General features: G+C 48.0%; 3 protein-coding genes across 3 annotated transcripts in view; 1 reads left to right on the forward strand and 2 right to left on the reverse strand.

The window, feature by feature from the left end:
- The window catches only part of ap3b1a (adaptor related protein complex 3 subunit beta 1a), a 38,547-nt gene extending 35,389 nt beyond the window's left edge, over positions 1-3,158 (reverse strand). The window contains exons 1-2 of the mRNA XM_086053378.1: positions 2,787-3,158; positions 231-306 (exon numbers count right to left, since the gene is read on the reverse strand). Of these exons, the coding sequence (XP_085909504.1) occupies positions 231-306; positions 2,787-2,902 (192 nt within the window). The 5' untranslated portion in view covers positions 2,903-3,158. The remainder of the gene's footprint in view (positions 1-230; positions 307-2,786) is intronic.
- A 1,556-nt stretch (positions 3,159-4,714) lies between these two features.
- LOC147135891 (uncharacterized) lies at positions 4,715-12,543 on the reverse strand. The gene is made up of 22 exons (XM_086054276.1): positions 12,528-12,543; positions 11,565-11,800; positions 11,383-11,492; positions 11,200-11,321; positions 11,068-11,130; positions 10,638-10,983; positions 9,939-9,992; positions 9,651-9,861; positions 8,331-8,611; positions 8,056-8,175; positions 7,791-7,978; positions 7,205-7,348; positions 6,967-7,083; positions 6,735-6,892; positions 6,486-6,609; positions 6,050-6,107; positions 5,920-5,983; positions 5,722-5,855; positions 5,445-5,653; positions 5,097-5,269; positions 4,935-5,021; positions 4,715-4,747 (listed from the first exon to the last, which is right to left on the reverse strand). Exons 1-22 carry the CDS (start codon positions 12,541-12,543, stop codon positions 4,715-4,717), a joined length of 3,048 nt encoding a protein of 1,015 aa, XP_085910402.1.
- Positions 12,544-12,991: 448 nt separating this feature from the next.
- On the forward strand, positions 12,992-13,631 carry uqcr10 (ubiquinol-cytochrome c reductase, complex III subunit X). Its single transcript, XM_086052799.1, has 2 exons — positions 12,992-13,169; positions 13,329-13,631. Exons 1-2 carry the CDS (start codon positions 13,029-13,031, stop codon positions 13,374-13,376), a joined length of 189 nt encoding a protein of 62 aa, XP_085908925.1. The 5' UTR covers positions 12,992-13,028; the 3' UTR covers positions 13,377-13,631.
- Positions 13,632-14,304: the final 673 nt, after the last annotated feature.

The following is a 14,304-nucleotide window of genomic DNA, read 5'->3' on the forward strand; positions in this document are numbered from 1 at the left end:
GTCTGCTTTCCTGCAGACCACTTTGCTACAACTTGGAGGCAAGACTACCGCTGCACACATGCGGTGCATGGCATGACCCCGTGAACCGCTATTCCAGGCCACGACAACCGGACAACGTTTTACAACTCGTTTCGCCTTCCCTGTGAGTCCCTCGACTAAAATGCGATGGTTTCGACACCTTTTTGCGTCAAGTGCTTGCCATTTGTATTGCAGGGACGCTGCGCACTTACCCCGACAACCCTCTTCATGGCCTCCAGTTTGAGCGACTCCTTGTTGCTCTCCAGCATTTCTTTCAGGTCTTCATTCCTGAAGGGCACAAAACAAGACGATGCGTGATAAGCAGCCGGCTTGCACGACGGCTCTTTCGCTTGTCAAGGACTTTCCAGTCGCGTGTGAAAGGTCCACAAGTGTGTCAACAGGCCAACTTGGGAAAGAGAAAAGCAAGCACAAAAAAAAAAAAAAAAGTGGCATGAATCACTCACTTGCTGGAGCAGCTCATGAGCCAACGCTAACACTGCGGCAGTATTGTGACCCAGTACACAGACGTCTGTTGTGCTCAACATTCCCGACACGATGTCCAAATACTGAACCCCGAAAATTCCACAATCAACCAAACATTTAAAACCATTTCATATATCTTAAACATTAAAACAACTCTTTCAGGCGCGTTTCAGCAATCTGAAGAGCATTGAAATGATTTTCTTCGCAATTCAGCAATATGAAAAAAACACAAAAAACCCACTTATTGTAATGTCTCAGTTTTCATTTCTTAGGGTTTTGGATGGCTGACAAATATTGAAAAAAAAAACCCATTTGTCTGTGTCTTTTAGTTCCCTGTTAAACATTCCAATTTTGTCAAGTTTTCCATAGTTTGAATGATTTTTAACTTGACAAAATGTCAAAAATCATTTTTCTGGGTTTTTTCATTCTTCCCCCCCAAATAATGCCTTGATAACACAGCAATCCAAAAACCCACAATTTTTCTCCTTATTGCTTTCGACAAACAAAAAGCGCAGAAACAGCAGAGGGGGTGCGGCACAGTCTTGTTGTCGGTCTACCGAACACGAAAGATGAACATTCAACGCGAGACAAGGCGTGGCCTGGGATATCATCCGGGGCGTCGTACCCATCTCCAGGAGACCTGTAGGCCGAGAGCGTCAGGGCACGTTCTTCCTGGCTCAGCTCGGCCTTCCAGGACAGCTGCAGGTGTTCGGCCGACACCATGGCCGACCTGACAGCCACGGCCGCCTCCGAGCGGAAGGTCAACAAGCCCGCGTCCATGGTCGGACGCTCTCCTCCCCGCTTCCGTGTCCGTTGCTCTCTGGGGCGGTTGGCTGGCCGGCTTTGTTTGCGCACTCGCCGCTCGCCGTCTTCGCCAAATCATGTCACAAGACCGAGTCAGCTCGCCAACAGCATGTCATTCTTCTGGCACAGACCGCGTGTCTTTCCGGAACAATCCACCCCTAGTCACCTGCCGTCACTATGCTCATTCCCCAGTTTATCTACTCTGGAGGCTCGGCTGCTTTTTTTGTCAACTCGCTTTTGTTTGGCGTCGCGGATAACAAAAAGAATGTCAGGAAACAGCAGGGAGCATGTGACCTCCTTGACTTTGCCTCCTGAATCAATGTTTTGTGGCCATAAACATCTCACTGGGGTCACTCTTAAGTTTCAGATAAGCAAAAAACATCAACGATTATTTGTTTTTACATTTTAGATATCTGGAAAAACTTTTTTTTTTTTTTTTTAAATCTCTTCGCATTTCAGTTATAATACCAAGAAGCCACAACAAAATGTTTTAACTCTTCGTCATTTGCGGGAAACATCTCAAAACAATTTCCTCATTGATATGCCAAAAACATACCAAATCTGCACTCGGTGTTTCGTAAATCTCCCTCCCAAAAACACACACACACACACTCACGCACACAAAATTAGCTCTGATACACAAAAAGTTCTTGCAGTTTCTGAAAAATTAAAGCCGAAAATTAATTTTCTAAGTATTAGACACATCCAAAAACATGCAAAACAGGATCTGTTGTTTTGGACCACAAATAGCAAGTACGTTTTTTTCTTCGTATTTCAGATAGCCGAAAAACCAACAAATATTATGCTTTGCATTTCAGAGAGCTCCAAAAAAAAAATCACCCACAACAAGAGTTTTCACGGTGTTTCAGATTTCCCAAAAACATAAAGATGTTTTGATTTCTTTTAGTGTTTGCCATGTGAAAATGTGACATGTACACCTGAGCATGAGGCAGCCAACGTAAGCCACATAGTGTGACATTCCTCACTGCCTGCTAAACACAAGCAGATCTCAAAAGCTGTGAGGTGGACTGTGAGAATGTATGGAACACACCATTGCCCTCTGCTGGAAACTGGCTGAGATGACACCCGAAATGTTTAGCACAGGGATCGGCAACCTTTTACACTAAAAGAGCCATTTGCCTTTTCAGTTTTTTTAAGGATCCATGGGAACCCTGAAGTAGTACTTCAAAACGTATTTAATGCGTTCAAGGGGGTTCACTATAACTTTTAAAAAAGAACATCGTTCCATGCTCTCTATATTGACGATTTTCTCCTATCGCGGGCGGAAACAGACCGTAGCCCCCGCGAGAAACGGGGGTTGGCTAATTCTGACATTTTGACCCAACTTTAGCGGCTAACTGTCAATGGCCATCATTGTAGCTAGCTAGCGCAGTTAGCCTCCGCCGAAAACACGTCAACGTGGCTTGGTTAGCATTCGTCAAAGTAGAAATGAAACAAAACTAGGAATAAAGTTGCCTCACTTTTTAAAGTCAGCGCTGAATAGTCCGAAGGCGGCCCCGGCGGCGCTCTCCTGGCCAGCCTCCACCGCAGCCTCCGCTCCTCCACCTTGGTCGTTGTACAGAGCTGTCGTCGACATCTTCCAAGCGTTGTCCCCTCAACACGCACACGCGTACACAAAAAAATAAATAAATAAAAAATAAACTTCCACTTTTGCCGCCGAAGGGCCACTCAAGAGTCGTGTTTGTCGGCGTGGAGTCTGTCACTGAACTTTACTTTGGGAAGCGGCCAAACTTTTCTCGAGATTTTCCTCCAACTTTTCTTTTTTTTTTTTTTTTTTTGTCATTCAGTACCGGAAGTAAGCAGCTGGCGTCACATGACAGGTTGAGAGAGAGAGAGAGAGAGAGAGAGAGAGAGAGAGAGAGAAGCAGCTGGTGTCACATGACAGGTTGAGCGAGAGAGAGAGAGAGAGAGAGAGAGAGAGAAAGAGAAAGAGAGAGGAGAGAGAGAAAGAGAGAGAGGGAGGGAGGGAGAGAGAGAGAGAGAGAGAAGCAGTGTGTGTCACATGACAGGTTGAGCGAGAGCGAGAGAGAGTGAGAGAGAGAGAAGCAGCTGGTGTCATCACATGACAGGTTGAGCGAGAGAGAGAGAGAAAGAGAGAGAGAGAGAGAGAGAGAGAAAGAGAGAGAGAGAGAGAGGGAGAGAGAGAGAGAGCGAGCAAAGGACATAGATCTGTGGCAACTAGAACAGGTTCCCCGTTCTGTTATGGCGCGGGGGGGGGGCGCTCTTTGAAATGTATTTCTATGCTCAGTATGCTTGACGGGGTCAAAAGACTGGCGCGAGGAGAAACGTGACACATCTTAAATCGGAATAAGACTTTTTTCTTTCTTAAACTTAAGAAAATGATTATGAACATTTTCATAAAATATTGTAGCCTTTCCTCAAACAGGAACACATCAGAATGTGTGTAAAATGTTTTTCAGTAGATGTCCACTTATGTTGTAACCAAGGTAAATTTTCACTTTCTAAGAAGTGTGCAATTTCCTAACTGCTTGGATTAGATTTAATTTAAATACTGGATCCCTAAATTTTAAAAATATGTCAATGGATCCTGTGGTTTTCATCCATCCATCCATCCATGCAGCTTCAGCAGGGAAGCCCAGGCTTGCCTCTCCCTATCCACGTCTTCCAGCACTTCCGGTGGGATCCCCAGGCCCCACCCCTACTGCAATTGCTCTCTCTATACTGTCTACGGAAAAAAAACGATAGCATGTTAAAAAAACAACAAAAAAAACATAGTTGACTCATTAACTGAATATTTAGGCCGTACGCTTTGAATGTTGGTAAATTATGATGCTGCTATTGGGGGAGTCTTTTCTGGTGCTTTGGTGTGAAAAGTGGTGTAACTCATTCAGCAAATGGATTTGTGTTTGTAAATGTATTTATTGTAGGTAAAAAAGAATCACAGCAATAACAGCAAGCTGCATTCCCGTTACAAAGCGGCGAAAGGTCATCAAAACCTTTCCGCTTGTACAATTGCAGACTGTTGATGAAAACAGGCTCTTTCCATCCACATTTGGTTTTGTGATAAGTTAAAACATTAAACATTTTTACAATCAAAATCTTTTTTTAACCAGAGAGACCGGGGTCTGTTTTTCAAAGTTGATCTGGCCAAAAGGTGGCGCATAAGTCAATACAATTCAGTACAACAAAAAAGGAACAGTCAATGGTGATCCGGGCACCCAAAAAAGAAATTGTAATGCAGATGCAATAAAAGAGAAAAAAGGATTGTCGAGACCGCGTGATTCTTGAGCCCGTGGAAAGCGTCGACGGCACACCGGACGACAATCTGAACGACGGCAGAGCACGCGCGTCAACCGCATGGCAACTAGGGAGCTCTTCAACCCCGAATGAATCAATGAATGCCCTCACGTGCTCTTTGCCCCTCTTCCTACGGCTTTGTCTTCACCGTGGTCAGACTTTCCTACAGAAAAGAAATGGGAATGGTTTGCGCGTGTGGAGAAATGTGGAAGGAGGTGGTTGCACCACTCGCAAAAAGATTTATAAATGTGTGCCAAGGATTAGAAAAATGCTCTTGAGCGCTCACTCACATGGGAAAAAAAGCCTCAATTGTCCGACACGGTGAGCATGACTGAATTTGTCGGTCTCACCTGCGCCTCAATTGGGTAATACGCTTTGGGCATCTCACACACGAAGTCGTTGAGTTGTGCGCAGGACATCAGCTTCCATTTTGCAGTCTGAAAGACAAATGAGGAAAGATTTCAACCGACCGCGCAGCTCTTCTTCGCAAGGCTCGTTTCGGCGGCACGCACCTCGCGCGACACGGCCGCGCAGTGGTCGTCGCTGCCGGCGCGTTTCTTGGGTTGTCCCAAGTCCCAGTTGGTGAAGGTCGCCTTGCTGAAGTCCAACCACCAGAACAACCCGGGAACCGCCAGGTCGTTCAGTCCGGTCCACACGTCGCTGGATTCCGGCCTGTCGCCGGCGTCTGCAGACGGGAACGGATCTCTCATTCGGTTGGACATATTGCACTTTGAAGTCGAAGAGCGTTGGGCCGCGCACCGTAATTCAAGGCACTTTTCAGCCACTTCTGCGCCTTCTCCGAGCGGATGGACACGAGTTTGGCACGGTGAGTATAGCAGACGTGTTGAGCGTCACCCCACGTCTTCCGGTCCTCAAAACGCTTGTAGCAAAAAGTCCCCAAACTCGTCCCAGTCGGCACTCGAGCAGCGCATCTCTAAAGGTGAGATCCCGTGTGGGTTTAGCTGTCAGCCGCACTCGATGTCGTGACGCGAAGCGATGTCGACAATGCCGACGTTTGAACTCACTTCCGTCTGCAAAAGTGTACGACGCATACGCCCGTCCGGCATATCTGCGGACAGTCAAGCTGTAATTAGTTGGGCTTCTCAATCGGACTTTGCAGCGAAAGGCGGCGCTCACGGTCTGGAAGCGATCCCGTTCCTGGTGGAGCCGACAAAGCGGTTCGGCGGTGGAACTTTCATCACGCTAAGTTCTCCTCCCATCTCCTTCTGAACGACGCCGGCGTGAATCGCGGCCGCGCAGACGTTTGAGTACTGCACTCAGACAAAGTCGCAGTCAAAGACAGGAACTCGACCGGCACGTGGTGCAAGCACCTACCTCTTCATAGACCAATGTCCCGTAGACTTTGGGGGCTTTCCGGCAACCTGGTGGACAGTCGACCCTGAAGAAAGACGCCCGTGTTATCGCGCAGAGTTGACGAGCGCAGGTTGTCAAACTTTGGCCTTACGTTGCTGCGCCGCTGCTGAAGCGGAGTTTGGAGAGAACGCTGGCACAGCTGATCAGACCTGTCGGGACATCATCATCGGGGTTGACCTCAAGTGGGCCTGACCACTACTTTGTGGCCCCATTAAGCTATTTTGGGTGCAACTATTCCAAGTACAGGTGCAAAACCAAGTTGACTGGCATTCGGACACTATTCGGCGTCTGCAAGCATTTCTCCATGAGGCATTCCTTTAAAGTTTAAACGACCACAACGCAGCCATTTTGGATGCGCTCGGGCCCAGAGAAGCGGGCCGTTCGTCAGCCGTCTATTTTTCAAACTGAAATTGCCTGTCGTGTCACGTGACAATTGGCTGCTACTCATGGTTTAAAGAACGGTTTAAACACCCCTGGACTTGAGCATGTTTTTAGTCGGATACCGTAGCGGTCGATGCCTTACTCACCATCGGGCGAACATCCGAAGACATCAAAGCGAAGGCCCAAGTCAGCACGAGTCTCGTGTGGCAGGATGCGGACGTGCTGAGCAAACGTGTGCGCGCTCAGCATTTGAGTCTCCCCAAGGAGAAGCTAAAAAATAGACCCTGTCCATGTTTGTACTGAATGACAACAGCCTGGCTGACAAGGTTGGATTGGAGTCACCTCGCCCGCCCGCCCGCCCGCCCGCCCGCCCGCCCGCCCGCTCGCTCGCTCACCTTCCCGTCCGGGCGGGTAGTCCAGCTTGTCCCGTCAATACTGAGCTGCATCTCAGCGTTGCCCGTCAACCTCTGTTCTTCTTGAGAACAGCCCTGGGTCACGATCCCCGTCACCTTCATTATGCGCCCCAGGTCCACCTGGATCCAGCTGCCGGCGACTGAAGGGGGGGGGAGACATTCGATTGCTCAGGACGTGCAAGGCAGGAGAGAGAGCGGTGAATTTTGTACGTGCCAGTTGACGGCTTCCAGCAGGTTGTCCCGCTCAGGCGAGCTTTGTCGGCAATGTAGGAGGAGGCTGAAAACCGCGCGTCTGCGATGGTCCCGCCGTCGACGAGACTGTCGAGACAGACTAAGGACAGGCAAAAAGTTAAAATGACCATCAAGCGCTTTTTAAACGTTCGACTTCCCTCGATTGGACACTTTTGGGCATTTCAGCCGGACAAGGGCAAATCACGAGATGTGAAGACCACCTGTCTGTTCGCAAGTGTAGAAGATCTGGCGGTACTTGGAGATGCCGGGACAGGAGTCCGCATTCATTTCATCTGCGGGACAGCTTTGATGGCCGTCGCACTCTTCCCTGTAGTGAGAGAGGGCGCCTTCCACCGAGCACGTCTCTGAAAGTCACGACACACCGCGTTTGTCTTACGTTTCCCTCGGCCATGATGGCGACTTTGTTGGCTAAAACGTCTTGTCGCAAAACCTGAATATGGAGGACAAATGGCCAAGTGGAAGATTGTCACGATGGAAACAGCGGCTAATGTGCGCACTAGGCTAGGCCATGACAAAACGAGTCAACTCCCGTCAAACGCGGTAGAAGCGGCAAATGCGGCAAGGACCGCGAGATGACCGGAACGCAAATGCTGGCCGGCCCACTCCCACGGCGGGCTGACACGCTTTGTGGCCTTCGCAACTTTGTTTTGTTGTTCTTCATCAGGCTTTTGATAGTCAAAGATCTCAAGTTGCGTCTCAAACGCACATTGGGAGGGAGAAAGACGACGTGAGGAAAGGAAGCCGCAGTCAAAAGACTGACGGTTCTCTCGTGGACTCTGCTCTTACCATCTGATCCTTCCTCCAAAGGACAGACGTCGCCACGCCTGCGTCCGTAGAAGGCCGACTGGATGCGGATGACGCTTTCCGCAGGACAATCAAGGACGGCGCTCCGGTAATGGCAGGCCTCAGCCAGCGGCCGTTGTGGGCGAGGAAGGAGAGACAGCGACCGGCGGCGGCGGCGGCGGCCAGCTCGTCTGCAAGGAGACGACAGATGCCGAGCGGCCTTTCTCCACGGGGCGGCCGACAAACCTCGGCGAGCTTTTGGACCCACCTGCGCTCACGTGCACGTAACTCAACGGGGACCCGTCGGTCCACTTGCCGCCGTCTTCGGCGAAGGGGGCGCTGGCGCCCAACCACAGCCAAGTCCCGGACGGAAGAGTCGCGCTGAGACCTTTGCAATAACGTTCGAGGGAAGAGATTCCACAATTCTATTGAATTGGGACGTTGTGTCAAATGTCAATCAAAACAGAATACACTGATTTTAAACTCAATATTCAAACTCGAAACAAAACAAAAAAAGAACGCGGAAAAATCCGGTACTGGTACCGGTATCCCGTGGAACACTTGAAGACACGGGCTGTGTTGATGAGATTCATTTTTCTGGCTAGTAGCTGCGTTGAAATTGCACTTTTCTCTTTTTGAACTTGAAAGAAAACAAAGATAAACATTTCATTTCTTTTTAGAAAACCATTAACTGTTGTAAACTTTAAGGAGTCGCTGATGGTGTAGAGGCGCACTCGCCTGAGTTGTGTGCGGGCAGCGTGGGATCGCTTCCCACTCAGTGACTGTGCGTGTGTGTGTGTGCGCCCTGCGACTGGCTGGCGACCGGTTCAGGGCGTAGTCCGCCCGAAGTCCTCCCCGCGACCCTGTACGGCAGGGGTGTCAAACTCAAGGCCCGGGGGCCACATCCGACCCGCGACATCATTTTATGTGGCCCGCAAAGACAAATGTCTTCACTGTGAACACAACATATTCAATCTTTCATTTGTTACCGATCCTTTCTTTAAAATACATTTAAAAATAGTAGAAAAAAATCATTTACTGGCTTCCGATTTCAAAACTAGCGATCCATCAATCGGTCGTGTATCAGGCGATCATACATTTACACGGCTTCAGTCGTAACGGCCCTCCGAGTGAAAAAGGCACAAATTTAAGGAGATGTTTGCTCTCATTGACATGCGGCTGAGCCGGGGAGCTAACTGCACTTTTTCTAAGTTTTGCAAGTTGCCTATTTTCTAAAGTCAAAAAAAGTTTTAACATGTTGTAAATCGCGAAGGTTGTTGGATAAAAATGCGCTTTAAACCAAGTCAAGAGTTTGCATTTTTCAAAATGTGGACATCATTTTACCCCTTTTGCTACAAACGAATAGTCGACCTCCTTGACTTCTAATCATCGGAATTAGCCCTGAAAAAACCCACATCTGTCTATCACTCATCAACACGGTTACACTTGTGGACGAAAAGACGATTGTGATTGGTCCTCGTGAAGCCCGTCGTTCCCAACGCACGCTTCTAAAAAAACAAAATAAGTGTCGAACCATCAAAACGTTACTTTCTTTGCAAGGCCAAATGCTTTGGCGATATGATAAAATAGCAATAAAGTTTCTTGACAAGGCCACACCAAAGCCAAAGTTGATAAGACGTCAAATTTCCCATTGGCAAAATTTGAGCGTGTGACGTACAAAGACGGCAGAACAGGTATGGATGGATGGGAGAGCGTAAAAAAGAGAAAAGGGAGAAACAACATTTTCACTCTCTCTCTTATCCAAATGTTTGAAGAAAAAACAAAAAAAAAGTTCCTGGGATTGAATGGCTGGACTGTGAAAATACATGAAAGTGTCTTTGGGGTTGAACAGCTTCAGAGAAAAAAGGAGAAAGAGGCAAAGGGTTCTTTGGTGATCATATCTGGCCTGCAACGAAGGCCTGCTCGGTGACGTCGGTCACGCTGCTCAGCGTGCCGCCGTAGAGGACGCGGTCGGCCCGCGCCTCCTTCCAGGTCTTGGCCGCCACGGCCTTCAGCAGGTAGCGGAAGTCGCCGGAGGGGTCGGCCTTCCACCAGCCGCGTTCGTGGCTCCAGCCTGCGAGCGAGAGGCCGCCTGAGCTTTCGCAAAGTCGCAAGCGCCGCGCGAGAGCGGACGTGCAGCGCGCCGCCCACCTGGTAGGCCCGACGATGTTGTCGGATGTGGGGGAGGAGATCTTTGGCGCTTGGCTGCAGGGACGCACAGAAGGCGCGAGTAAGCGAGAGCACATTGAGCCAAAGGCGCGCTCGGGACGTGTGGACCTTTTTCACAGATGAATGGTCGGTCCGCCGCGCATTCAAAATTAAAGACGGTGTTATACGCAGTTAGACGACCGCAGCTCCAGATGTCAACCATCTGAGGGTAGCCTTTGTCCCACGGGAGGTACTCGTGCGGACGACATTGCGGACGCGAGACTTCAGCGGGTTGCGCTGCAGGCAAGCGGATGGCTTCCCACCGCACTTCAGCAGTTCGTTTCATTGCTTGCTTTCTCTCAGACACTTTTTCCAAGTCAACTAATGACTTGATTCTCAAGTTTAACATTTCCAAATTACAAATAGCTTCATCGTTTACACTTTGTTCACAAAAATTCACAACTTTGCCCATAAAAAAACAGTTCTGACAATTTTCTCATAACATTGCACGTTGACTCTATTTATTCTGAGCACTTTCATTTTTTATGACATTTTTATTTTCATTAAAAATTCCAACTTTGTCCTTTCCTAAGTCTGACTTGTCCCTCCCAAATCAACAAAAGTGAGCTGCGAAAATGACACTTTTCTTGTCCGTCTCAACTTTTGCCAACTTACTTAGACTGCCGCAAAAGTTTCACTTACTGCACTTTCTCCGTCTGTGAACTTCCACCCGTTCTTGGTCTTCTTGAATCCCACCCAAGAATACCATTTTTGTCGCATGTGTTCTTGCGGAAGGAGAAGCCGAGCTTTAGTGCAAGAACAGCAGCCCAAACTTGCTGGACGTCGTGAAGTGTTGCGGGATCGTTGCCGCCTTGGCAGTTTTGGTGCTCACCACTCAAGAATCGGACGTTGTCTGCCGATTGGAAGCTGGCCAGGTGACTTTTCCGATCCTGGCAGTACTTCTGGGAGTCCTCCCAGGTTCTGTTTGTCCCGTCGAAATGATAGCAAGAATCTCCGTACAGGATCTCGCCATTGTCGCAGTAGGACGCTGAAGCCGCAAAGAAACATTTATTGCAAAACCATTACAGGAGGCGAAGGTGAAGGCGGGAAAAGTAGCGGGGCTGCGACTCACTGTCCACTCGCTCAAAAACGTAACCGTCTTCTTTACAGGAACACGGCAGTTCACCCGGGCACCCTGCAGGAAGACGTCGCGATTGCGCCTATTGTCCTTTTGAACGCCAACGTGACGGCGGAGACGACTTACGCTTCTGCTGCCGTTTGCACACGTAGGCCAGCGAGGATCCGCACGGGCCACACATCCACTTGCCCGGCTGACTGAATATGTGGGCGCCTTGGTTGACGTACGCGCAGGACTCGGCGTCGGAGCTGCCGGGAGAAGTCGCGTCAAGCGAGACGCACGCCGACAAACGGAACGAACATTTCTTACCTTGCGGGATGACCCGAGGTCCAGTTGGTGAAAGACGTCGCCGCCGTCCGGGTGTCGGACCAAATCAGGTCCCGGCTCCCGTTAAACTGACACCAAATGTCGTCGCATTGCTGCGGGGACCGATTCCGCTTGTCAAGCGCGTAGCGGTCGAGAGTCGACAAGCCGCTTGCGCTTCATCTCACCAGATTGGAGAGTCCGATCCAGAAGGGCTCGTCGCCCGTTGCGCTCTTGACGAACGTCTCCTCGGCCGACGAGGTGATGGAGACCAGGTCGCCGCCCTCCCACACGCGGTCGTATCGGGCCCCCAGCCAACCGTTGGAGGCGGACACCTTCTTGTAGCAGCTGGAGTTGAACTCGAGCCAGCCATCGGGACACAGATTGGCTGCAGATGCAGCCCAAACTATCAAAGTTAATGACACTCAGAGAAACGCTGGCCCGGCCCCGTGCACGCCCCCGCACCACACGGATCGTTCCTTCCTTTTTCACCCCCCACCTATTACTATTTCACGTGCGCTTGTTTGGCATCCGATTCACACCTCCCTCTGCAAACTGCAATAGGTCACAAACCTGCACCCCGATTTCGATTCGATTTCGATTCGATTTCGGCGTCTTTGACGCATAATTTGATGACGACCCGTTGGTTTCTCGCTGTGACCTTTTCTCTCGCCAAGGAGAACAAGAAATGCTGCAGACTTCAAGGGACGCCCGCTCTAATTGACGCAACATTCGGCTTCGGCTTGCCCACTTCCCATACGAGTGCGCAGGTCTGTCGTCGCCACTTTGTCTGTTATGTCTACGTAAGTGGCAACTGGCGCTTGAGAACAAATCGACTAACGCTCAAATCGTCTGAAAAGTGGAAAACTGGGACAATTTTCTCGTTCTGTGGAGGCAAGCCTTCGCCTGTATATCCTAATATGTTATATCTCAATACTGTTCTGAAAAAAAAAAAAAAGAATCCCAACACATATCATTAATCATTCCGATTCTTTCAAAAGCGAGTTTATCGCTACTATAGTTTCCCCTCAGCCATCCTAAATGGACAGGCGATTTTATACACAAAGCCTCTCAAGAAATGGCAGCTAAGCAACCGTTTATCTGCATTCCTCTGGTTTTGTCCCCCATCTGCCTTTCTCACACGTGCTCACCCACAAACGAGACCATTCGTATGGCAGACCAAAACTGCCAAAATCAAAAATAATAAAGTCCAAATATAAATGAAATAAGTAAAGCATAAACAAATGAATAAATGTATTTATATATTTATTTCCACATTTATTTTTACTTTTATTTTGTATTGTATATTTTTGTGTTGTTCATATTTCCATACATATTGTTTAAATTATTTTTTCAATTATATTTTCCAGTTTCACTTTATTTATTGTTAATTTTGTCAGGATCGGTAATCGGAAATTCAAAGGCAATGCAAAACACTGAAATAAAGTCGTCACTTGCTTTATTCTCAACCAACTTAAATGAGATTTACTTTTGTGTCAACGCCAAAGTGTATGCAACCAATATCTAACATTTCAAATATGACAAAACCAAAAGAAGATGACAAAAAGAAAAATATGATCATTTTGTTGCTTTGACGGAAGCGAACCACTGCGCATGCGTAAAACGCATGACGTAGGAACTCCACTCTCAACATGGCGCTTGCAAAGTCCGTGTACAATCTGCTCTTCAGGAGAACGTCCACTTTCGCCATAACCATCATGGTCGGCGCTGTCTTCTTCGAGCGAATATTCGACCAAGGCGGTGACGCGATATTTGAGCAAATGAATCGCGGGGTAAGACGTTTTATCTGTGCGCAAATTGTGCTTCTATCCTGACCTTGCGGGCAGAGGGCGAAGTGCTGCTAAGATAACTTGGCCACTACCGCCAGTTTGAACCTCATCAAATTGCTTGTTTTTATTTTGTCATTAAACGTAGTTTGTCTTTTATGCTAGAAACTGTGGAAGCACATCAAACACAACTACGAGAGCAAGGAGGAGTAGTGGGGACGCCCGTTTCCAGAGGCTTAAATCGAAGCTTGTCATTATCCTGCCTGCTTGGACTCCACTCATTCACTCACCAAACAGAACATCAACAATCACGGACTCAATGTGGTTCAAATTGAGTCAAACGTTTGAGCAGACCACCGCCAAGATGGTGCAATGGACCCCCGGCACACCATTCTCCCCATTCCTGTCATTTGTGTTGCCTTTGTCACCCACACCTATTGTAAATGATTAAATATGTTGATGTCTGAACGGATTGTGCTGTTATTTTTTCCTTCCGTTAATTATACTTATGTCCGTCTTTCTCAGCCAGTGTTGTGCCGAGGCCCGTATTTTAGTTACATTAGAAAAATCAGTGCACACCGCCAATCAAAAATGTCATGTATCAAGTATACAGAAAGATCCCGTCTCACTTTACTCTCAAATGCACTTATTGTGAAACGTGAGCCTGTAACGCAGCCACACGGATATTAATGTCGTCCAAACTAAGAGTTTTTTTTTTTAAACAAGTCATAATTCAGATAATTATTTTTTTTTCGAGACCAATCAGACGTTGGCCAATTGTGACGCTGACCTTACCTTGTGCGTATGCGTGAGATGTAATACCCCTGCATACCATCGGCGTCACTATTATTAGTGGTTAGAAAAAGCCAATCGGAAAGCTGTTGGCCGGGGGCGGATTATAAAAACGTAAACAATGCATTCATCTATATTTTTTGCTCACGATGAACTCCTACGCGACGCAAACCCTCACGCTCTTGTTAAAAAATGAAATTGTATAAAAAAATAATACATATCGGATAAATCCTTTGGTACTAATGACAAAATCTCATATACATTGTTGTCAAATTCGTGGAAGAAAGCCATGCTTTACTGCCTTTTATAACGAATTTAGACTAGATTTAGATTTTTTTTATTCGTTCTT

This window comes from Filicampus tigris, chromosome 15 (genome assembly GCF_054856515.1).
Source record: "Filicampus tigris isolate MCC_2025a chromosome 15, RoL_Ftig_1.0, whole genome shotgun sequence".
Classification (NCBI taxonomy): Eukaryota; Metazoa; Chordata; class Actinopteri; order Syngnathiformes; family Syngnathidae; genus Filicampus; species Filicampus tigris.

Excerpts from the sequence above, each read along its gene's own strand:
- LOC147135891 (XM_086054276.1), bottom strand. Across the intron at positions 11,131-11,199 it reads GTGCAAACGGCAGCAGAAGC|GGTGCCCGGGTGAACTGCCG; the intron begins GTAAGTCGTCTC and ends GTCTTCCTGCAG. Across the intron at positions 7,084-7,204 it reads CTACACTTGCGAACAGACAG|TCTGTCTCGACAGTCTCGTC; the intron begins GTGGTCTTCACA and ends GCCTGTCCTTAG.
- uqcr10 (XM_086052799.1), top strand. The coding sequence starts at position 13,029 with ATGGCGCTTGCAAAGTCCGTGTACAATCTGCTCTTCAGGAGAACGTCC. Across the intron at positions 13,170-13,328 it reads TTGAGCAAATGAATCGCGGG|AAACTGTGGAAGCACATCAA; the intron begins GTAAGACGTTTT and ends CTTTTATGCTAG.